At 43.7% G+C, this 25,940-nt stretch overlaps 1 protein-coding gene across 1 annotated transcript in view; it reads left to right on the top strand.

Moving 5' to 3' along the window:
* Window positions 1–25,940, top strand: part of INO80 (INO80 complex ATPase subunit) — a 462,811-nt gene that overhangs the window by 171,163 nt on the left and 265,708 nt on the right. The window contains exons 10-13 of the mRNA XM_030213886.1: window positions 9,985–10,180; window positions 10,420–10,487; window positions 22,141–22,350; window positions 22,757–22,837. Coding sequence (XP_030069746.1) covers window positions 9,985–10,180; window positions 10,420–10,487; window positions 22,141–22,350; window positions 22,757–22,837 — 555 coding nt within the window. The remainder of the gene's footprint in view (window positions 1–9,984; window positions 10,181–10,419; window positions 10,488–22,140; window positions 22,351–22,756; window positions 22,838–25,940) is intronic.

The raw sequence follows: 25,940 nt of genomic DNA on the forward strand, positions 1-25,940 counted from the left end.
CAAACTCAGGAGACTAGTAAAGCTATACACCAGCTAACAACCAAAGCTGTGCCCACGCTAACAAGTCATACACTGGAAACATACACAGAGCAAACTCAGGAGACTAGTAAAGCTATACACCAGCTAACAACCAAAGCTGTGCCCAAGCTAACAAGTCATACACTGGAAACATACACAGAGCAAACTCAGGAGACTAGTAAAGCTATACACCAGCTAACAACCAAAGCTGTGCCCAAGCTAACAAGTCATACACTGGAAACATACACAGAGCAAACTCAGGAGACTAGTAAAGCTATACACCAGCTAACAACAAAGCTGTGCCCAAGCTAACAAGTCATACACTAGGAACATACACAGAGAACTAGCAAAGCTATACACCAGCTAACAAGCAAAGCTGTGCCCAAGCTAACAAGTCATACACTGGAAACATACACAGAGAACTAGCAAAGCTATACACAGCTAACAACAAAGCTGTGCCCAAGCTAACAAGTCCTACACTAGGAACATACACAGAGAACTAGCAAAGCTATACACCAGCTAACAAGCAAAGCTGTGCCCAAGCTAGCTAGACAAACAAAGAAACTCACACAAAGCAAACAATGTAGCAGTGAACAGAGCACTCCACATACCAGGGCCCTTAGACGAGATGCAAAGGCCAGGGCTGTAGTCTCTAAGTGATTAATAAAGCCCTTCAACACCAGAGGCACAGCTGCAGCAATCACCTTGCATCCAAACAGAGGCTTGACACCCAGAGAAGTCAGCCCACAGGGAGGAACAGCGGGAGCCATCTTGGATACTGGCAAAGAGGAGTCGGCGGCAGCCATCTTGGAAGAGGCATAGCCCACACAGGTGAGGTTCAGTAGGGCAATCAGCACACAGAGCCAGAGAGAAACGAAGACAGACAAAGAGACGAGCAGAAGCCAGCACAGCCACTGACTCCCAGAAACAGGGTAAGTCTGAGGGTGGTCACGGCCACAGACGTGACAGGTATTGGGATTGAGAGAAGGATCTGCATGACATTTATGTTCTCTCTGCATCTGCTCATGTGCAGTGACATAGGTTCCTGAGCCCAACTAGTGCGCGCATCCAAGGAGTTGGCGACAATGGGCGAGAAGAGCAGCCCGAAAATAACTCCTGATGCCCAATACGTGGAACTGATCTATGCCAATTTCTGCAAGGACCACTTATAGCCATTATACCTTGCTTCTAAGAGCTCCCTAAATATCTTTCCAGTGAGCTATATAAACGAGTCAGTGCTCATTGCACTCTTCCAGTACTGTCTGCTTTAATTTTCTCACTCAGTTCGATCTAAGTGACTTCAACTGGGAACAGTGCTTTTCTTATATGGAACCTTCCCTGTGGATCTTCCCGCCAGTCAAAATCAGTTCTACCATCTATATCGGATTTCATAAAGCCAAAAAACTTGGCTTTTGAAAAATGCTTCTGGTAGTTCTTAATTTCCTCTGTATTTATGATGTTTTGCTGCAATGTCTATGTTTGTTTATTATCTGTAATGATATGTTCTTTCTGAACATTTTTATGATTGTAAACTGCTTTAAAACCTTGTACTAATGTAGTATATCAAATCAATAATTAGTGCCCATTGGAACTGATCGGTTCGAGACCAGCCCACGCTCCACACACCAGCTCCGGCGAGTGGCCCAAGGTCTTTGAAAGTGATATACAACAGATAAACTGCATTACAGCTGCCAAAGACCAACAACACAACCATCATACCTGATTTGTCTAACAGTCCAAAACGAACTAACACCAAAATGAACACTGCCAAATTGTTCCTAATAATTTACTCCCTATCCCTAATTCACCACACACTAACCACCCCTCTCACAGACACCAACAACATATCCACAATACACATGCTCAACAGTCAACCCAGAAACAATACACCCCACCAAAATAACAACAACCAAAACAATGGAAGAACTACCATACGTGGACAAAATCAATACAAAGGAAAGAAAGGACATAACAAACCCAGACTGCAAGAGAACAGACAACAAAACTCAACACAACTTCGAACCCAACCAAACTCTACCAAGCAATTCAAGTGGGATACATAAATGCCAGATCAGTAGTCAGCAAAACAATAATAATAACAGACTGGATCACGACAGACAACCTCGACCTTCTATCATCAATGAAACCTGGATCCACGATCATAGTGACCCCATAATCTTAGATCTATACCCCCCAGGCTACAAAATCACTCACTTGACAAAGAAAAAAGAGGAGGAGGCATAGCACTAATCCATAGATTCCACTTCACCATAACAACAACAGCCAAGTCCATAACACCCCAACTTGAAATCGCCTCAGTCAGAATCCACCATACAACCTTGCTCGACCACCTAAATGTTGTCCTGTTTTATAGACCACCAGGTAACTGGCATGAATTCCAACCACACCTCATGGACTTCATATCGAACACATGTGTATCTAACTCCAATCTACTTATAATAGGGGACATAAACCTACATCTAGAAGACCCTAACTCAACCAATGCACGTGAATGCAAGGATTTCCTCCAACTATGGGACCTCAACTGGCCAAATATGCAAGCAACCCATGTCAAAGGACACACACTCGACCTCATCACACACAAACTGTCCTGATCTAAACCTAATACTAACAGATGGACAGGCGTACCTTGGTCATACCACCACAAACTAAATCTATCCCTACAATGGCGAAAAGAAGGCTCATACCAAAATCAAGAACGCACAATGTACACCACGAGAGGCCAAATTGACCCTGTAATATTCTGACAACAGTTCTACAAGAATGAATGGACAGCACAAACAGACTCGAAACACTATTTCCTAGATTGGGACAACAGATGCAGAAGCACATTAGATAACATAGCACCATTACAAACAAGAACCTCACGAAGACGCAACTCGATACCAGGGTTTAACGAAGAGCTGAAAAAACTAAAAACACAAGTTAGGTGGCTTGAATGAGCATGGAATAAAATAAAAGATGAATACATGCTTAACGCATGGAAACAAATGCAAAGAAAATACAAATATGCAATAAGGCAAACCAGAAGGTCATACTACAAAACCAAAATAGGGCCAGACTACAAAGACACGCATAAACTTTTCCTACTCGTGAGCAAACTACTAGATACCACACTAGTCACTACAACCAACATAGACACCCCATCAGCAGACAACCTTGTTAAATACTTCGATGAGAAAATTGTAAAGCTACGACTCACATTACCACCTAATACCACTGATCACGAAAAATTCATTGACTGGACCCAATCCGTGATGAATATCCTGCAGACAGAATGTGGACAAACTTCGCTATACTTACTGATGAAACCGTCACCCAAGCGATCAACAGGTTCGCCAAATCCCATTGCAAACTTGACACATGCCCCAACAACCTAATAAAATCCGCCCCTCAACGCTTCATAACAGACCTCACTAGGCACCTAAACTACATGTTACAACACTGATTCTTCCCTAAGGATAAAGGAAACATACTACTTACACCAATACCTAAAGACACTAAGAAATGACATAACCAACTACCGCCCAGTAGCATTTATCCCTCTGGCAGTCAAATTAATGGGAAGTATGGTAACCAAGCAACTTACCGATTAAACAATTTCTTAATATTACATGAATCACAATCAGGATTTCGATCCAACCATAGCACCGAAACAGTACTAATCACTCTCCTAACCAAATTCAAGCAAGCAATTGCAATTGGTAATAGTGTATTTCTCCTACAATTCGACATGTCCAGCGCGTTTGACATGGTAAACCACAAAATACTATTAAACATCCTAGAATACTTCGGGATTGGAGGAAACGTACTTAGTTGGATCAAAGGCTTCCTAACTGCAAGAACATGCCAAGTGATATCAAATTCGATTACATCATCACCATGGAAACCAGAATGCGGAGTACTCCAAGGATCACCGCTTGCACCGACCCTTTTCAACCTAATGATGACACCTCTAGCCAAAGCGCTATCCAACCAAGGCCTCAATCCTTTCATCTATGCAGATGATGTCACGATCTACATCCCGTTCAAACATGATCTAACAGAAATCACAAATGAAATCAAACACAGCTTCAAAATCATGAACTCATGAGCGGATGCAGTCCAACTAAAACTCAATGCAGAAAAAACACAATGGTCTCATCTTCTCATCACAACATAATATGAACAAACTCGCTACTATAAACACCCCAAACTTTGCCCTTCCTGTTTCAGCCTGAAAATTCTAGGAGTTACAGTTGACCGAAATCTCACACTAGAAAACCATGCGAAAAACACAACAAAGAAAATGTTCCACTCAATGTGGAAACTCAAAAGAATAAAACCTTTCTTCCCAAGGGAAATATTCCACAACCTGGTACAATCAATGGTGCTTAGTCAACTAGATTACTGCAATGCAATCTATGCCGGATGCAAAGAACAAATCATTAAGAAACTCCAAACTGCCCAAAGCACAGCAGCCAGACTCATATTTGGAAATACGAAAGCGCTAAACCCCTAAGAGAAAAACTACACTGGCTCCCACTAAAAGAACGTATTATGTTCAAAATCTGCACTCTGGTTCATAAAATCATACACGTGAAGCCCTGGTCTACATGTCAGACCTCATAGACTTACCAACCAGGAATACTAAAAGATCATCATGCACATTCCTGAATCTCCACTACCCCAGCTGCAAAGGACTAAAATAAAAACTAACATATGCATCCAGCTTCTCCTACATAAGCACGCAACTATGGAATGCACTACCAAAAGCCACAAAAACAATACACGACATAACTAATTTCCAAATATTACTAAAAACCAACCTGTTCAATAAGGCATGCCACAATGATCCATCCTAAATACCAGACAACAAAACTCATACCAGAACTGGACAAAATCAAACTCTCTACGCTTGACTGCCTAAGAACTTTAACGCAATACCATTTTATTTCTCATTACGAAAATGAACTCTTTATACTTGATTGCTTAAGCTACTCTGTCACTTACGAACTTCAATGCAACATAACTCTGTATTTCTCATTCCAGAAATGGCGATTGCCATTACGGAACAATGTAAGCCACATTGAGCCTGCAAATGGGTGGGAAAATGTGGGATACAAATGCAACAAATAAATAAATACCTTGGAAGAGCTAAAACAATATGATGTAATTGGAAAAGCATCTAGGAGGGAAAACTGCTATTAAGAAATGAGCAAATGTTAACAAAGCCTATACTCATTTATTTATTTTTATTCTAACTGACCAGAATGTAGCAGGAAGCCTTGGGTAATGCCAACTAGATTTGAAGTTGTGGAGGAGTAGCCTAGTGCAGCGGACTTTGATCCTGGGGAACTGGGTTCGATTCCCATTGCAGCTCCTTGTGACTCTGGGCAAGTCATTGCCCCAGGTACAAATGAGTACCCAGATGTACTATGTAAACCACTTTGAATGTAGTTACAAAAACCACAGAAAGGCAGTATATCAAGTTCCTTTCCCTATTAGAATAGTGGATTGAGAACCAGGGTTCAAATCCAGCTTCTCCCACTGACAGTCCTTGTGACCATGTAGGCAGGGCCGTGCCTAGGGTCTCTGGTGCCCCCCTGCAGACTATCAGTTGCCCCCCCCCTCCCCCGTCTAGCATAAAATACCATAAATAAGTAAATAAATATAAACTTTTAATGTTGAGCATCTGATTATCAAAGTGGACATATTCCAAACACTATAATGAAAGTAAAATGATTTTTTTCTACCTTTGTTGTCTGGTGACTTTGTTTTTCTGATCATGCTGGATCAGTATCCGATTATGCTGCTATCTGTCCTCTTAACTCCATTTCCAAGGCTTCCTTTCCATTTATTTCTTTACTTTCCACCTTTCTTCTTCATTTCTTGCCCTATATCTGTAAGTAAAAGCTGGGTCCTCTGCAGACTTGACTGTCCAGTGGATCTAGCTTCTGCCTATTTTCTATATCCATGTGCAGTTTTTCTCCTCTCTTCCTTTTTCCTCACCTCATCTCCTTCCTCACTCTTCCCTCTCCTCCATCCATGTCCAGCATTTCTTCTCTCTCCTCCATCCACCCATGTCTACCAGCCCTCCTCTCCCCTGCCCTCCCCTCCATCCACCCATGTCCAGCAACCCTCCTCTCTCCCCTGCCCTCCCCTCCATCCACCCATGTCCAGCAACCCTCCTCTCTCCCCTGCCCTCCCCTCCATCCACCCATGTCCAGCAACCCTCCTCTCTCCCCTGCCCTCCCCTCCATCCACCCATGTCCAGCAACCCTCCTCTGCCCCCTGCCCTCCCCTCCATCCACCCATGTCCAGCAACCCTCCTCTGCCCCCTGCCCTCCCCTCCATCCACCCATGTCCAGCAACCCTCCTCTGCCCCCTGCCCTCCCCTCCATCCACCCATGTCCAGCAACCCTCCTCTGCCCTCCCCTCCATCCACCCATGCCCAGCATTTCTTCTCTCTCCCTTCCCTCTCCTCCATCCACCCATGCCCAGCAACCCTCCTCTGCCCCCTGCCCTCCCCTCCATCCACCCATGTCCAGTGACCCTTCTGTCCCCCCTGCCCTCCCCGCCATCCACCTATGTACAGAAACCGCCCTCCCCTCCATCCACCCATGTCCAGCGACCCTCCTGTCCCCCTGCCATCCACCTGTGTCCAACAACCCCCTCTCGTTCCCCCTGCCCTCCACCCATTCCCCTGCTCCCCCTCCAGCCCCCCCCTCCCCAACCCAGTCCCCACCTGCCTATCACTGAGCTCCGTGCTGCCAAACGACCCTCTTCTGCCACCCGACCCAGCATTTTTTAAAAATCTACGAAGGCGGTGTGGTGCCTCGCGTCTGAGAGTAAAAGAAGAAAAATCGCTTCGTCCGTCGGCCGGCCTTTCCTCACTGTGTCCTGCCCTCTAATGTAACTTCCGCAAGGGCGGGACATGAGGGGAAGGCTGGCCGACGGACGAAGCGATTTTTCTTCTTTTACTCTCAGATGCGAGGCAGGCACCGGCACAGCACCGCCGCTTCGTAGATTTTTTTTTAAAATGCTGGGTCAGGTGCCGGCCGGATCGGGTGGCAGAAGAGGGTCATACAAAAAGGTAGGGGGGAGGCGGAGCAGTGGTATGGCGGGGCAGCACCACAGCGGCGCCCTTGAAGGCAGGCGCCCCCCCTGCGGTGCTTACCCCGCTTACTGTGTTGGTACGGCCCTGCATGTAGGCGTCCTTTTGGGGGTAATTTATAAAGCTGCTTCCATGCGTAAAGCATGTCCCTCTTTGTCTTTACGAGACCATATGCTGGCAGGGGGGCATAACACACCTATCGTGGGCTGGACTGGTAAGACTGAAGGAAAGAACTGTAATGGGTAATTTGACACTTACATGTGGAAAAGGGGTGTAACATTTTTCCTGTAAAATTAGGTGCATAGGAATGCACCTACTTTTATACAATCTGCATTTAGGCATTCCTGGGGGCTTAATTTGTGTGGAGTTGTGATTTATGTGTGTGTTTTATAAATACATAAGTATATACTTAAGACAAAGAGAGGAAAAGGCCCTTAATAAATTGATTCAGGTATTTTTGTGGAGAGGGCGGAAGCCTCGGCTCCCTTTGAGTGTCATTCAGAAGCCGAGACATCATGGGGGGATGGGCCTACTCAATATAAGATACCTGACCATAGCATGCTCGATGAGACACATTAGGGATTGGCTAACAGGACATGGGGAGTTTTCAAACACACAACTAGAACAGGCCCTCTCACCTACAGTACATTTGGGATGGTGGCTGCACGCGTCAGGCAGAGGAGTCAAACTCAAATTAGGACATAATCCATTCGTCCTGTCAGCAAGGGCAACGTGGAAGTGGCTGTGTAAAAGGCATTGGTTTAGATGGACTGCAACACCCTTCTTGCCACTGTTTAATAACCCAGATTTTCCAGAAGGCACAACTTCAGTGATGTTTGCTAGATGGCGGAAGAAAGGAATTCAGTATTTGTAAGAACTGCTGACCGATGAAGGTAAAGTGCAGCCATTCCGGGAATTACAAACAGAATTTAACTTGCCAGGGACAGATCAGTTTGCGCATCTGCAGATACAACATTACCTAACCGAGCTGGGCTGGACCAACTTGAGCGAGGATGTACAGGACATTTTAAACACAGCACTGACATTGGGGGCTCAAAACAAAGTGCCCCTGTGATTTCATCACAGGTATCTCCAGGATTCCACGGAGGACATTGATTACAGAGGCAGAGCACAGAAATGGGCGCTTGACCTGAAAGCAGAAGTCTCGGAAGAGGTGTTGCAGAACTTTTTAACCTTGGCATTGCGCACCTCTGTATATTCTAGACACTGGGAGATACAATACAAATTTGCATTACGACTTCACATCCCACCAGCTAGGGCGTTCAAGGCAGGGTATGGTGGCACAGGCGCATGCCCTCATTGTGCCCAGGCACTAGCAGGACTGGGGCATATGTTCTGGTCTTGCCGTCAAGTAGTGCGATTTTGGTCCCAGATTTTAACGGCCATCAAACAATACTGGAGATGCAATACAATACAGAGGCAGCCATTACTGCTTTTTGGAAAACACTGCTACACGGGGCTTGTCCCTCCAGGACTCAACTCCTTCCTGCACAGGGCGGTGCTGATCGGCAAGAAGATAATTCTGCTAAACTGGAGAGAGAACGAGGGCCCTACGTTTGGGGCTTGGAGGGCAAATATGATTGAACTGCTAAAACTAGAACGTTGTGGAATTACAGATATCTCCTCTGTGGAGGGTAAAAAGCTGGAAACCACCTGGGCGAAATTTTGGGATACCTTACAACCAGCTGCAAAAAGTAAAATTTTAAATTGAGAGACTGTGTGGGTAGATGAGAGACCTTGAATACCTGTAGACTGATAGTAGACTATTGAAGGGGGGGGGGGGGGAGGGAGGGGGAGTTTAAGGGGGGGGGGAGGATGGGAAGGGATAGAGGAGAGCGATAGGTAGACATGTTGTAGTGCATCGTTGTAATAGTGTTGATTTAGGTGTTAATCTTTCAAAGATCAATGCATACCTGTACACTGTTTATTGAAATATCTACAATAAAAATGATTGAAACATAAATACATAAGTACGTGTATACAGTACATGGACACACTTGTATCATCTTTGGAACAGGTGTACATTTGTGTGTGAGCATTTGATGCTATTGAGAGGCATTGTAGGAGCCTATTTTATAAAGGCATGTTAGGGGTTTATATGTTGCCTTCATGAAAATAGTCATATTTCCTGCTTTTTCATAGGTGTGTTAGTATAAAATTACCCCCACATGCCCTGTTGTCTCTGCTATTTATTAAGGACGTCTTTTACTAAGCCGTGGCAGTGTTTTTAGCGCGGGCTAATGATTAGCATGCGCTAGATGCTAGAGACGCCCATAGGAATATATGGGCGTCTCTAGCGTTTAGTGCAATGTAATCGTTAGCGTGAGCTAAAAACACTACCATGGCTTAGTAAAAGATCTCCTTAGATTCTAAGCTCTTTTGAGAAGGACCTTTATACTTAAACACGAATAATTCTGCAAGTAGCTTGAAGGATGATTTAAAAATTTCAGACTCTCGGTAATTATATATCACGTTAAATCACTGTGAAGCATTTTAATCCTTGGGCATTACAGTAATGTTTTTCTCCAAGTTTCACTTTAACAAATGTGCTTGGATTTCTTTTTATACTAAAGTGAAGTGATACTGGAATATCAGGAGCTGCTTGATTTACAGGTCAGGCTTAAAGGGTAGGAATTAAGGATTTTTCATAGGAGTTAAAAGGAAGCCATGCGTATACACTGATGAGAAAGTAAGTGATGTTTGTCATCACTGAGGTATATAGACAATGCTATTGTGTATGTGAAGAACTGTAACCTCGGTCACCATTTTGGGATAGTTTTCTGTGGATATATATATAGATCTACGATTTTTATTTTCCTGTCTATTAGGCTAAGAGACAGCAGCGTAAGCTGAACTTCCTGATCACCCAAACAGAGCTCTATGCACATTTCATGAGCCGCAAGCACGATGCTGGGGCAGATGGCATCCAAGAAGAAATTTTACGCAAGCTGGATGACAGCTCCACCCAGAGGCAAATAGACATTGGTGGAGGCGTGGTTGTCAACATTACCCAGGAGGATTATGGTGAGGAGCTGATGAATGTATTCTAGTAATTATCAGTTTTGAAAATTGGGAGAGACAAGTAGAAGGGTTAACTGTTCAGTGATGCATACCTCCCCCTAGAGACACATTTCTGGTAGCCTTCCTTCCTACTTGTGACAGTCCATATATTCAATCAATAAGTAGTACCTCCTGGCAAGATTTCTTTTTTTGTATACATTAATGGTATGTTGCAATCAATTCACTTTTTAACATGTTTTCAGACAGTGAATATTACAAAGCCCAGGCATTGAAAAACGCAGAGGATGCTTATCAGATTCATCAGGCCCGGGTAAGTATCACTATAGCTGTATGCTTAATCTCATCTATATGCTACCACATTTCCTCGTGGCCTCAGAATCTGCATCTTGTAGTTTTCTCCTGTTCCCTTGTTTTCTGCTCTGAGCACTGTTAGCACAACATTTGCTTTCTGTTCAGTTTGTTTCTGTAAATTCGTGCCTTTTTTTTAATTTTTTTGTGCAGCCACCTTTGCTCTCTTTATCCTGCCTTCAGCCCTTTGTTCCCAGTTTGCTTGTGAAGAAACTTTTCTTATTGCTTTGTATGGCAGCTTGGCAGATGTCATGAAAAATTAAATGGTAATTACAATATCAAGGTGGAGATGATAGTTTCCTTCCACTCTGTTATGAAGCACTTGGTGCTACTCCATTGCTGGTGTTTCCCCAAAAGGTTCATCTGATTCATTCTTTAATATTACCTGTTCTTGAACTAATGTTTCAGGCCTTCAGTTTCTGGTTCTGCCCCATGGAGCAGATGTGAAGGTTAGAAGGTATAAGCACTGTCCATAAGCTGCAGGTGAAGACAAGTATAGAAGCAGGCTCTGCCCTATAAGGAGACTGTGCAGCTCCCACACTTTCTTCCACCTGCTGAAGATACAAAAATACTGATCTGCTGTGCAGTTCCTGGACTTGAGGGTTGAGGGTTGCTGCCGGAGCGGTGGCCACTGACTCCAATTAACCTGGGGGGCGCCTTAGACAAGTGGATCTCTATTCTTTAAGAAAAAAAAAAAATAAAAGAAAGCGAGCAGAAGCAAGCCATGCATTGATGCAGCAGACTTGAAGAGGGGGTAAATTTTCCTGCATGCGTACATCTGCTGGTGAGCGTCTCCAGGGAGCTTGGTGTATCCTAGCTGGTTGAGCTCTATATGCAGCTTTTTTGCTTTCCTCCCAGAGCCTTCGTTTTGTACTGGGTTTCTTGCTGCTGTGGCAGTCATTCAGTGGCAGTGCTGGCTGGAGCAATGTAGCACTGCTTATGCCATGGGGTGCACCAGGGAGTGTTAAGATGTTACTCTTCATGCTGGCCCTCTGCAGCTTCAGTGGGAGAGTCTAGCCTTACTGTTAGGGTGTCAGAGGATTCTGGGATAACTTCAGGGAATGTCCTGAACCTGTGTTGTGTGTGAGGGGGGGTGGGGTGCGAGCAGTCTGGTCCTTAGTGAATGGGCTACTGGGTCTCCCTTTCAAAACATGGGAATGGCAACCATCATGTTTTCCCGTGGTTTCTCAGAGCCAAGACAGCACAGTGCTGCAGTGGTGTAGGACCAGTCACACACTGGATTCTGAGGCAACAGGGAACTCCCCTTTTCCCTGGATTTTGTTCTCCAAGTTCATCTGCTGAAGAGTGAAGACTGCACAGGCTCTGGGGTTTTTCTCCTGCTGCTCCTGCTACTGAGAGAGTCATAGGGGAAGTCTCTGCTCTGGAGTCAGTAGCATGGAACCTTGCTACAATGTGGGTTTGGGCCAGGCACTTGTGACCAGGATTTGCCACTGTGGGCTAGATGTACCATTGGTCTGATCCATTATAGTTATTCTTATGTTCTTATGTAACAATTCTCTGCTTAAATGGCTATGCCTGAATCCAGGGGATTCATTGGAATCAGTCCATCCATTCCTCCCTCAGCTCTGTCTGAGCAAGCCCAGTCTATGGCTTTCCAGTCATCTTTCCTCAGAGAGACCTTGCAAGAGGGAGAATTGTGCCATCCAGGTTATGGTTTTGGTGGAGTGGGAGACCCTGTATGTAAGATGGGAAGAGCTATGGGCAAACTCTACCCCCTTCTGCCAGAGGAACAGGAACAAGTTAAGCAGCCCAAAATGGATGCCCTGTTGATGGCAGATGCGAAGATGGCCACTATTTCTGTTATAGGTGGTGCTGCGCTTAAGGATCTTCAGGACTGCAAGGTGGAAATGACCCTTAAGCAGAATGTTCATGTGGTGGCCTTGGGTCTTCAATTTTTTCTTAGCCAGAGCCTGTCTTCATTGGCTGCAATACTATGTAGAAACTCTTGAGCAGTCTGGTAATCCTGAAGATTAAGTTGGAAGCAGGGTAGGCATACTTGATTGATGCCCTCTGTGATTTAATCAGGACCCTTTCCTGTTCTGTGGTGCTTTCCATTTCTGCAAGGCACCTTTTGTGGCTTAGAAAATGGTCTGCTGGGTCAGCCTCAAAGGATTGGCTCATAACGTTTCCCTTTAGGAGTAAACTTTTGTTTGGGGATGAGTTGGAGAAGCTTGTTTAGGATTTGGGGGAGGCTAAGCCTCGGTGTCTCTTGGAGGACAAGCCAAAGTCTTCAGCTCGGAATATCTACTCGCCCATGATTCCCAGTGATACCATCTGAGATGTTTGAGTTATTTTCAGCGGAATAGGAGTCAACTTAAGTGATGTTCTTGAGGCAACAGGTGATCCAGTGCATGCCTGCCCAACTTTCCACATTCTCCTGTTCCACCCAGTGTTGGGGTATTGGTCCATTCCTTTGGGGTGTAAATTGAGGGGGGTCAGCTGGCCACCTTTTTCGAGGAATGGCCCAAAGTTACATCTGACCATTGGGTTTTGGACATTGTCAAGGAAGGATGCAAGCTTGAATTCTCCTATCCCATTACCAGTTTTCTTCTTGGTGTCCCTTGCCGGGGCTTCTTCAAAACAGTGAGCAGTAGAAGTAATTCTGTCCAACTTCCTCAGCCTAGGAGCCATGGTTTCATCCCCAGGAACAACTGGGGAAGAGGGAGGTAGTCCATCTATTTCATCATGCCCAATATCCTGGATCTCGAGAATGTTGACCACTTTCTGCGAGTCTCCCTCGTTGGGATGGAGACTTTTTGTTCTGTGATGAGTGTCGGTGCAGCCATGAGAATTTTTGACAGCACTGGATTTCAAGGAGGCCTACTTCCACATCCTTTTTTGGCTTCTTTGTCAAATATTTCTTTGGTTCATGATCTTGGGCTGGCATTTTCAGTTCCAGATGATGCCATTTGGCCTTTCCACAGCTCTCCAGGACCTTTTCAAAGGCGATGGTAGTGGTCACAAACTTGAGGTGTGAGTCGATCAGGGTTTGTCCATACCTAGATGGCTAATTGTTTTATTTATATATATATATATAAATAATACAAAGTCTTTACTAAAGTTTGCACAATACAAACAAAAGAAAGTTGAGCTACAGTCTCAAACACAAGTTCAGTACACTTAAAATAATAAATAGAAATAAGTCTTGTGGTGCCTCCTTATGTATATATATTTTACCAAAACCCAACCCCAATTGCAAAATAATCAGAGGGGAGAAGTAGATGACTGATCAGAGGCTGCCTGACCAGCACAGGCTCCAGGTGACATCCCAGGATGGTCCAGCTTTTACAGACTTTGAAATAGATAATCAGTTTCAACAAGAGCAGATTGGAACCCTCTCAGACTCTAAAGTATTTGAGTGTCCTTTTTGACACTCGGGCAAGGTATTTCTCCCTCCCCTCAGGATCCAGAAACTCCACTCCGAAGTGCATCTTCCTGAGCAGAGATGTCCAACAGCCTGGGATAAATTTTCCTGGAACTGATGGCAGCCTCTCAGGATGTGGTACACTGGGTGTGAACTTGCATGAGACTCCTATTCAGTTAGTAGTTGCTTGTGTCCGAGGGTTGCAGTTATCATCTGCCATGGACATCACGGGCAAGTGCCAGCATGTCTTGGTGGATCTAGGACAGCAACTTGTAGAAGGGCACTCTGTTGTTGATCTCAAGCTGGATGATAGTAATCACAGATGCTAGTTTGGTGGGATGGGGAACCCGTTGCCATAGCACTTGATCAACAGCTGAGGCAGGGTTGTCTGTCAACTTCCTGGATTTGAGTTCTTTTCACAAGGCTCTGTTGGCCTTGTGCTCCATCCCTTCGAGGGAAGGCAGTTAGGGTCTTCTTAGACAACATGACAGCTGCAGCCTATGCCAAGGGGGGCACGAGTAGTGTGTTAAAGGTCCCGGAGGCATGCCTCCTCATCTGTTGGGTGGTGCACAACCTGATAGCTCTTTCAGCAGCACACATAGTGGGGAAGCTGAATTTACAAGTGGATTTTTTGAGCAGACATTCTCTGGATCCTGGGGAATGGGAGCTCTCTCTGAGGCTGTTTGATCTAATAGTGGTCAGATACCAAGGCAGTCTGTTTTTACAGCTGATGTTAGGATTTTGCAGCAGAGGCTATTGATACCTTAGTGTAGGCTGAAGGTTGTCCTCATATACGTCTGCCCATCCCCTCCCGTGGCCCATGATTGATGAGTACTCTGAAGAGTTGCCTTTCACCAAGGTTGAGTGATTCTCATGGCTCCAAGGAACTCTTGGTACACAGATCTGATCAAGTAGCAGGTAGACCAGCCCCTTCATTTCCCCCTACACAGAGATCTGCTTTATCACTGTCCAGTTCTTTGGTCTTATGGCTTGGCTCTTGAAAGGGCAAAATTGAGGCGTAAGAGATACTCATAGATGGTCATTACCACCTTTCTGCAAGCTATGAAATGCACTTCATCTGTAGCTTATGCTAGGGTTTGGAGGACCTTTTGAGAGTGAACTCTCCTTTTTAACTAGGCCTTCCTTTCTCAGATCTTGGCATTTCTGCAAGATGGTATTTCGAAGGGTCTTACCTTAGATTCCTTGAAAATCCAGGTTGCCACCTTGGGCTTGTTTAATGGGCACCTGCAGAGCTCTTTGTTGGCTTCTCATCCTGATGATGATTGTTTTCTGAGGGGATATCCTGTAAACCTGATGGGACTAGGTGTACCTCAAAGACTGGGTTGAGAAGCACTTGTCTAGATGCCTATTGTTCAAGAGAGAGCTGCCTTTTGGTGCTTCTGTGATCATGGCTGGGGTATCTGAATCCCTCCCGACATGAGAACTGCTTTGTGTCTGACAGCTTGTGGACTTATCTGATGAAAACAATAAGGAAGATGAAATTAAGTCTTGCCTTCTAATTTTTTTTTCCTTTTAGCTCCTTCAGATCAATCCAGGTTCCTGCTCTTATTCAGAGACAAGGATGTATAAGCCATTGCTATCTGTGTTTTAGTTTATTTACTTTGTAACATTTGTATCCCACATTTTCCCACTTATTAGCAGGCTCAATGTGGCTTACAAAATACTGTAATGGTGAACACCAAATACGGTAGATATTAAACAAATACAATTAGAAAAAGGGTCAGATAAGGTAGGGGTAAATGGGTACAATAGGGGGCAAGGAAGTAAGAAATAAAATGTCCATTGCAATGTATGTATAGATGCATTGTAGAGTTGAGGCTTTTAAGTAGAATCAATAGAGTAGGCCTTGCAAAACAGGTCTTTAAAGTTCGCTTGAAGTTTTGATGATCGTGCACTGTTTTCACACTCTTTGGTAATGCATTCCACATTTGCGTACTTAAGTATGAAAAATTGGATCCATAGGTTGATTTGTATCTGAGTCCAATACAGCTTGGATAGTAAGGTTCAGATAAGTACTTGATGAACTGATTTATTTCTAGCTGGAACATCTATTAAATCAATCATATATCCTGGGGCCTCACCGTAGTTCAGCTCCTAACCTCCTTGGGCAATGGGGCAATGTTTGGTTTCTTTTGCGATCTCTGTAGTTTTGTTCTCTATAAGGGAATGAAGGTTTATTGTTACCTGTACTTTGCATGGGTTTCACTGCTTTGCTTCATAAAGTACTGAAGTGTGGGACTGCACATTCTCCTTAAGGGCATAGTACTTTCTGTCTCCACTTGCTGACCAGTGGACACAAAACCCTCAGCCTAAGGACTGATCTGGTGGAACTGAAGGAAAAAGTAAATCAGCAGGTAAGATCTAACTTTTCCATGTGATTGCCACATGAAAAAGAACAGAAAAAACACATTTTGTGTTTGCTGATAATGAAATGGAAAATGGAAATTGAAAAAAATGTATATTATATAACATAGTAGATAGATCTGCATGGTCCATTCAGTCTATCCAACAGTCATATTATCAATTAATGCTTAAACCAACAGTCCAACAATTTTTTTAACTAAGAATATTTTACTATTAACTAAGAATATTTTACTTAAGATCATAACATAAGAATAGCCATGCTGGCTGAGACCAATCTAGCCCAGTATCCTGCTTCCAGCAATGGCTAATCCGTGTCACAATAGAAACCAGATAGCAGCATCATTCCATGCTACCAAATCCAGGGCAAACAGTGGCTTCTCTGATGTCTGTCTCTATAGTGGACTATGGAAATTTCCTCCAGGAATTTGTCTAAACCCTTTTATAAATCCAGATATGTTAACTGCTGTTACCACATCCTCCAGCAGTGAGTTCCAGAGCTTTAACTATTCTTTGCATGAAAAAAAATATTTCCTCCTATCTGTTTTAAAAGTATTTCCAAGAGTGAAAAATCAATTCAATTTTACCAATTCTACACCACTCAGGATTTTATAGACCTCAATCATATCCTCCCTCACCTGTCTCTTTTCCAAGCTGAAGAGCCCTAACCTCTTTAACCTTTCCTCATACGGTAGGAGTTCCATCCCTTTTATAATTTTGGTTGTTCTTCTTTGAATCTTTTCTAATTCCACTATATTGTTTTTTGAGATACGGCGACCAGAGTTGAACACACTACTCAAGGTGAGGTCGCATCATGGAGCAGAGGCATTATAATATTCTTGGTCTTATTTTGCAACCCTTTCTTAATAATTCCTAGCATCCTGTTGGCTTTTTTGGCCACTGCCATACACTGGGCAGAAGATTTCAGTCTATGACACCTAGATCTTTTTCTTGAGCTGACTCCTAAGGTTGACCCCAGCATCAGGTAAGTATGATTCCGATTATTCTTCCCAACGTGCTCACTTTGCATTTTTCCACATTAAATTTCATCTGCCATTTGGATGCCCACTTAGTTTCCTAAGGTCTTCCTGCAATTTTTTGCAATCCGCATGTACTTTTACAACTTTGAATAGTTTTGTGTCATCTGCAAATTTAATCACCTCACTCATAGCTCTGTTTTCCAGATCATTTATAAATATGTTAAATAGCACCGGTCCCAGTATAGATACCGAAGGCACTCCACTGTTCACCCTCATGTATTGAGAAAAATGGCAATTTAACCCTACCCTCTGTTTCCTGTCTTAGCCAATTCCTAATCCATAGAAGGACATTTCCTCCTATTCCATGACTTTTCTCAGGAGTCTCTCATGAGGAACTTCGTCAGAAGCGTTCTGAAAATCTAGGTATACTACATCAGTTGGCTCACCTTTATCCGCATGTTTATACCTTCAAACAAATTAAACAAATTGGTGAGGCAAGACTTCCCTTGGCTGAACCCATGCTGACTGTGTCCCGTTTTGGCCACCCTCCATTCTTCAGGTACTATGGACGATTTAAATGACAGGTTACAGATCACTAACAAAAAAGATCATCAATTTCACGTTTGAGTTCTTTCAGTGATCCGGGGTGTATACCATCTGATCCAGGTGATTTTTTTCACTGTTTAATTTGTCTATTTGGCTCAGTACATCTTCTAAGTTTACAGAGATTTCTTTCAGTTCCTCCACATCACCCTTGAACACCATTTCTCGTACAGGTAAATCTCTTACATCTTCTTCTGTAAAGACCAAAGCAAAGAATTCATTCAATCTCTCTGCTATGGCTTTGTCCTCCCTGAGTGCCCCTTTTGCTCTTTCATGATCTAACAGTCCCACAGATTCCCTCACAGGCTTTCTACTTCTGATGTATCTTAAAAAGGTGTTACTATGAGTTTTTGTCTCCAGGGCAGATTGTAGGGCAAGTTTTTCTTCATATTCTGTTTTAGCCTTGATGATCAATGCTTTGCCTCTGGTTTGACAATGCTTATGCTTCTTATTTTCTTAATTTGGATCCTTTTTCCATTATTTGAAGAATGCTCTTTTGGCTCTAATAGCCTCTTTCAGTTCACTTTTCAACCACTTTGGCTGTCGCTTGCCCTTTTCCACCTTTGTTAATTCATATAATACATCTGGTCTGGGCTTCTATGATGGTATTTTTAAACAACGTCCATGCCTGATTTAAAGTCCTAACCTTTTATGGCCTACTCTTTTAGCTTCTTTTTTAACCATTTTCCTCATTTTGTTAGTCACACTTTTGAAAATTAAATGCTGCTACAGTAGATATCTTTTGTGACCACTCCAGATATCAGCTCAGATTTGATCAAGATATGATCACTGTTTCCCAGCGGATCCAACACCATTACCTCTCGCAGCATGCCCTTCATTCCACTACGGACTAGATGTAAAATTACTCTCCCTCTTGTCTGTTCTTGGACCAGTTGCTCCAAGAAGCAGTTATTCATTACATCTAATAATTTTACCTCCCTAGTGCTCCCTGATGTAGCATTTATCCAGTCAATACTGGGGCAATTTAAATCACCCATTAAGATATCCTGCGTTCCCTCACTGTATTAAACAGCACCTACGCTCATAGTATGTGATGTGAATGTTGTATAAAATAAAATATTTATACTTTATCCTGATCTGTCTTTGCCATTTTTTGGTCACAGACCATAGAAGTCTGGCTGGCACTGGCCTTACTTTTGAACTACTGAAGTTGCCATTGAACCCCACTCCAGTCCATCCTAGTCTGTCTTGCCATGTACAGGACACAGACTGTAGAAGTCTACTGGCACTAGCCTTAACTTCCCCACTGCTGGAGTTACTATCAAAGTACTACTCCTGCCCATCATAACGCATCAGGAGCCATGAGTTTCCTTTAGATTTTGGTACATTATCTTTCTGTTCAAGGATCCGCTGTGTTTACTCTGTGTTTTTGAATTCCTTCACTTTTTTTTTTTTTTTTTTATCTCCACTGTCTCCACCAGCAGGACATTCCAGACATTTGCCTCCTTCTTCATGAAAAGTATTTCCTGATGTTACTCCTAAATCTACCATTCTACAACCTCAATTCATTTTCTTGAGCTTTATTGCTTCTGTCTCTGTAAAAGATTTGTTTATACTAATATGTTTCAAATATTTAAATGCGTGTATCGTATCTCTCCTATCCCTCATTTTCTCTAGGCAGTGTTTTTCAATGCAAGGCCTGTGGGATAGTGGCGGCCCTTTGGGATGTCTCCCACACCTCTTCCCAGACTGTTTTTTCTCTTGCCACCTGACCCCACTCACTCCCTTGTAGGTCTAGCAGCTGCTCTTCCCCCTCCCTCCCCGCAGTTCTACAAATTTGCCATCTTCACAGTGATAAAGCCAGGCTTCCTCCTGGCCAACCTGGGGGGGGGGGGGGGGGTACTTTCCATATGTCACAATTTCCTCTTGCCATATGGGCAGGATACTGCAGAAGGAAAGTTCTGTGGTCAGCTAGAGGAAGCCTGGTTTTATGTTTGTTACACTGTGGGTTGGCAGGGAGAGGGAGGAAGAGAGAGCTCCTAGATCCTTGATCCAAGATGAAGCTAGAATATGGTAGATTTAAAACAAATAGGAGAAAGTTTTTCTTTACTCAGCATGTAGACTGTGGAACTTGTTGCCGGAGAATGTAGTGACAGCAGCTGGCCTTACAGAATTTAAAGGGGGTTTGGACAGATTCCTGAGGGAAAAGTCCATTGAACATTATTAATTTTTTTTTTTTTTTTGAGGGGGGGGTTGCCGAGTTCTTGAAGCCTGGATTGGCCGCTGTCGGAGACAGGATGCTGGGCTTGATGGACCCTTGGTCTTTTCCCAGTATGGCGATGCTTATGTACTTATGTTGGAGAGAGAGGGACACTGGGGGGGTGGGGGGAGGAGGGAGGGGAGAGATGTTAGACTGTGGGGGAGGGAGAAGTATTAAGGGACAGAGTGGGTCAGGTGCTGGCCCCAGGTGTGGGATGGAGGAGATATGTTAGACTGTAGGGGAGAAGAAAGTGTTGAGGGACAGAGGGTGTCGGGTGCTGGCCCCAGGTGCAGGAGGAAGGGAAGAGAGGAAAGAAGTTAGACACAGGAAGGGACAGACACAGTAAAGTTGTTGGACTGGGTAAAAGCATAGGGTAAGGACACAAGAACAATGATAGAGGGGAAGAGAAGTGACAGGGAGGAAATGCTTCACGTGGATGGAAGGACAAAAAAAAGAGAGGGAGGAGATGATGCACATAGATGGAGGAGCAGGGAAGAAATGGAAAATTAGATCTGATAAGTAGGCAGAAAATGGAAGAAAGCTGACCATGAAAGAACCGTACCAAAAATGATTATAGGGGAAGAAAGGAGGAGAAGAAAGAAATAGCAATTTTTTTTTTTTTTTTGGGGTGGGGAGGGGGGTGGATTTTGTTCACACCTTTTTTTTTTCAGTAGTAGCTCAAGGTGAGTTACATTCAGGTACACTGGGTATTTCCTTGTTCCAGGAGGGCTCACAATCTAAGTTTGTACCTGAGGCGATGGAGGGTTAAGTGACTTGCCCAAGATCACAAAGAGCAGCAGCGAGATTTGAACCGGGCACCTCTGGATGTGATGACCGGTGCTCTAACCCTCAGGCCACTCCTCTACTCCTGGGGGTCCCTGGAAACGAGCATAGAGGGAAATGGAACCAGAATAAAATGATTAGAAGAATAAAATCACCAGACAATTGTTGGGGAAAAATGATTTTATTTTCAGTTTAGTGACAGAAATATGTCAGTTTTGAGAATTTACATCTGCTGCCTTTATGTTTTGTACAGTTTAGGGAGAAAATACATTTCTTTCTATTTTTCTGGTGTTGTGCTTCATGCAGTATCTGACATATTAGGGTTTCAGTTTAATTTTTGTCTACGTTAGTGCTTTCAATTTGTGGTCACTTTCCTGTATTTGAAGAGGGGTTATCTGTGTTCTACGTGTGTGACCAAGGGGAGATGGTTATTGGCACAAATTGGTCTGTGTCGTGGCCCCATTGTAGGTCAGCTGTCCTTCAGCCCTTTTGAACTCAAAGCAGCCCTGACGTAAAAATGAGCTAAGACCACTGCTCTAGGGTATACATATTCATGTCTTGAAGTTTCTTCTCGTACGTCTTTTGGTGCAACTCCATATCATTTTTGTTGCCTTCCTCTGAACCACTTCATGTTCTTAACAAGATTCGACTCCAAAAACTGAACACAGTACTCCAATTGGGGCTTCACCAATGACTTACACAGTGACATTAATGCCTACTTTTTTTTTTTTTTGCTTGTTATGCTTGCCTCTTTTTATACAGCCTAGCATTCTTCTGGCTATAACCACCGCCTTGTCATGTTTCTCCGCATTGAGATTGTCAGACACCATCACCCCAAGGACCCTCTCCTGGTCTTTGCATATAATGTGCAAAAAAGACATGCTGTTTGGAAAGTGGGTGCTCTTTTTTGAGGTAGTACACACTTTTTCTGGAAGAGGGTGCACTATTTGCAAAGCAAGCACACATGCGTGAACCCATCTATACGTGCACCTTTTTGTAAATAGTGTGCCCTCTTTCAAAAAGAGGTTGCACATTGCTTCCCAAAATGAAAATAGAGGTAGACAAAAACAGTGCTGTACATGACAAAGTGAAACCAATTTTTGACTATTCATCTTTAGTTATTACTTGAGTGGGCTATTAGTCTGCAACTTTAGCATAGCTAAGTAAAGAAAATAGAGAAATCTTGTGCTTTCTCAGAAAGGCAGTGGCAGTTGTTTTTTTTAAATATGTGTGTGTCATTTTTCTCTTGTCTCTGTCCTAGACGAGATCATTTGATGAAGATGCAAAGGAAAGCCGGGCAGCTGCTTTGCGGGCTGCCAGCAAGTCAAGCAGTGGGTTTGGTGAGAGCTACAGTTTAGCAAACCCATCTATCCGGGCCGGAGAAGACATTCCACAGCCCACTATTTTTAATGGCAAGCTGAAAGGTTACCAGTTGAAAGGCATGAACTGGCTAGCTAACCTTTATGAACAGGTAACTTAGCCCCTCACTATTGTCATTGCTCATCAGATGGGTAGGAAATTATTCAAGGCCATAGCAGAGCCCTATTCCAGTGCATCATGTTTAACAGCAAGAAACAAAGGATAGCTATCCCTGTGTATCTTTTTATTTCATTAGATTTTTGTGTGTGCATCTTGGAATATGTTTGTCCCACTGTGAGGGAGGTGCCACTACATTTTCAGCAGAAAGAGTGGGGGGAGTCAGAGGAGTTGGTGCCCATCTGGAGCAAGAGAGAGGCTAAATATTGGACAGTTGTTTCTAAGTTTGTGATATCTTCACCTCCTTTGTAATAGCTACATGTGGAGGCCTGTTCATTGGACAGATGTCTTAGTAATGCACTTTACTTTTTGTTCATGATGTGATGTTATTGTTTTGGCAGGGTATCAATGGGATCCTGGCAGATGAAATGGGTCTAGGTAAAACGGTGCAGAGTATTGCTCTGTTGGCACACCTTGCTGAGGTAAGCACGTTTTTTATTTTTTATTTTTTTAAGTTTCCATGTAGTAGAAAGGAACACTTCTATAGCATGCTAGAAGAGACTGCAGGGGCCTTGTCAATTTGGTTATTCAACCTTTGCGTAATCCTCTGAAATCATTTTGTTATTGACAAGGCTTTGACATGCCTTCCTTCATGTGGTGTTTTGTAGACTTGATAATCAGGTTGTTTTCCATTTTGTAAGCTTCTCTGGAAGGGTTCTTGCTCGTGCTTTTTTTTTTTTTTTTTTTTTTAAAGAAAGGTAATCTGCTCAGTCAATTTCGTGCTCTCCTTCCATAGTGTCTCTGCAGACCGGCACAGCTTTGTTATGTACTATGATCAGCAGATGGCGACTGAAAACGACAAACTTTTCAGAAGTCCTATACAATCCTCTGCAGCCCCCTGAAAGCCAGTAGTTCTCAGCCTCTAGCAGATGGTGGATATGTCCCAGTCTGAGGTTTGGGCTTATTTTATTTTAGGTGCAATAGCTACTTTTCTAGTGGCTGCTAGTCTCCTCTGTGCTGTCTATATCCTTTTATCAGCTGGACTGGGGCTGAGGTCCGCGAGGGCCCCTCTTGCCCCAGGGGCGTCTTACCTGGGTGGCTGGGTCTCTTCCCCCCCCCCCCCCCACCAAACGCATTCCCATTGGGGAGTATATTCAGAGGTTGCCTCAGCTGTGCTTCTCTGCATTTGTGCAGGCAGCCAGCTTTGAATGCAGTGTGATCTGTGTTTAAAAGGGAAGGAAAAAAGAAACGTAAACCCAGAGAATATTTGGAGCAGTCCAGCTGATTGGGATTTGTACTTGGCTTCCCCTCTCAGTGTACATTTGGTGGTTATGATTCCTGAATCGGGGGAGGAGGCCTGTTGAGTGTGGTGGTAGAGCTCTCTTGGTCAGTAGAAAAGTCTTGGGGGGGGGGGGGGGGGGAGGAGGCTGTTTCTGTAGTGCGCAGTGGGTGTGAGGCATGATGAGTTCCGATTGGCTGAAGAAGTGTGCGACTTGTGTGTGCGGGGGGCTCAATGAGGCAGGCAGCTACAAATACTGTGCACCCTCGGTCAGGGGGAGTGCTCAGGGACACTTCAGTTCTTTGCGGGCCAGGTGAGTCTGGCACCATGGTGGCCCCATTTTCAGCAAGAACTGCCACCATTTTGTACTCACAGTTGGGTGCTGAGCAGCTCCCGCGTCTAGAGGTGATAGCTCCTTCTCTGGATCAGGCTCTCCAAGTTAAGTCTTCCCTCGATTTCTCTCCAGTTTGTATTGGGCATGTACAAAGCTTTTTGTATGCGCACAGATAAGGTGCAACATTCTTCAGCTTCTGGGCTGTGTGACAGATTGCCTTCCCCTCCTCCTAAAGGAGAAGGATTCATTGTAAGAGGATGTTTCTGGGATGGAGGAAGTCCCAGGGTGGTCTGAGGAGGATCTGGAAGAATTGCTGTTTGATGGAGACTCCTGGATGGAGGAGTTGCCTCCTGGGGAGGATTCTTCAGTGGTTCAAGTTTTTCACAGAGATGAGTTGCAGGAGCTTATCAGCCAGGTGTCCTCTGTGTTAAAGTTTGAGGAGGCTGCTAAGGAAGCTCTGCATACAGTGGACCTGTTGTTGAAGGTCATTAGGAAATCCTCTCTGTCTTTTCCCATGTATCAGGACATCAGGGATATCATCCAGGCTCAGTGGAGTGCACCAGATGTCCCTTTCAGAGTTCCTGTGTCCATGGTGTGCCTGTATTCCATTCTGGACACTGATAGGGACTCTCTTTGGCCTCCGGTGGTTGATGCCGTGGTGTCAGCAGTCACCAAGAAGACTACAATATCTGTGGTGGTGGCACAGACTTGAGGGATCCACAGGATCATAGGATGGAGTCACTCTGAAAGCAGCCCTTTGATGTTGGGACTCTTGTGGTGCATGCAGCTGTTTGTGTGGGTCTGGTAGCTAGGTTTCCAATTGAGTGGGTTCTTGACTGGTCCACAGATGATTGCTCCTTGGTGGATCAGGAGGTAACCAAGCTTGAGTTGGGTTCCTCTTATCTATGTGATGCCTTGTATGATCTTTTGCAGTTGTCTTACTTTTATTTTTTTTTTTTTGCATTTAAAATTTAGATACATCTATTACATAAATGTAAGATATGGAAACAAAATTAGATCACAATTCTAACATAGGAAAAGTAACCCATTATTTAGACCACTATGTATGAGCAAGATACAAGGAATAATATACTACAAAAAGGAAAAAAAGAACAAATATTAAGCAGGGACATGCGGATATCAGCAGCCGGAGTACATCAGCGTATTTTCACTCTATTGGGAGTTCTGGGAAAGTCCTTGACTACTTTCTTTGGCAATTAAGAAATCTTTCATTTTTTTGGGTTCCGTAAACATATAATTCACAGTATTCAAGGACAAAATACAATGACAAGGAAAAATTAACTTAAAGACTCCCCCTATTGCCAGAACTCTTGGCTTTAAACTCAAGAATTCTCGCCGACGGGCCTGAGTGTCCTTGTTCAAATCAGGATAAATTCTAACGGTACCCCCAAGAAATTTATCATTCAAATGCTTAAAATACAGTTTGAAAATATTCATCTTAACCATTTCAAGTGCAAAGGAAACTATAAGGGTAGTCCTTTCCGACACTAAGTCCATAGAATTTTCCAGAAATTCTGTCAAATTCATCTCAGGTTGTTGTTGAGGGCTCAGAAGGTTTAATTTTCTCCCAGTTATAGACAGGGTTCGTACAATAGGGGGGAATCCCTCTATTGGAACTCCTAAAATTTCTTTGAAATATTTACAAAGCATATCCAGAGCTGGGATCAATGGTGATTTAGGAAAGTTAGTAAATCGTAGATTATTCTTTATCCCCTGATTATCGAGGAACTCTAGCCTTCTTGCCAGAATTTCTCTATCCTTAACGACAACCCCCGCAAAATTCTGAAGATTAGAAAGTTCAGTCCTTAAAGACTCCATTTGAACTTCTTGACTCTGAGTTTTCTCAGTCAGTTGTTTTTGAGACTGTTTCAATTTAAACAAATCTTCAGTAAAGGAATTAGTTACCTTTGAGAGTAGAGAATTCATTCCCTGAATAACATCCCATAGATTC

The sequence above is a fragment of the Microcaecilia unicolor genome, chromosome 9 (assembly GCF_901765095.1).
Source record: "Microcaecilia unicolor chromosome 9, aMicUni1.1, whole genome shotgun sequence".
Taxonomy (NCBI): Eukaryota; Metazoa; Chordata; class Amphibia; order Gymnophiona; family Siphonopidae; genus Microcaecilia; species Microcaecilia unicolor.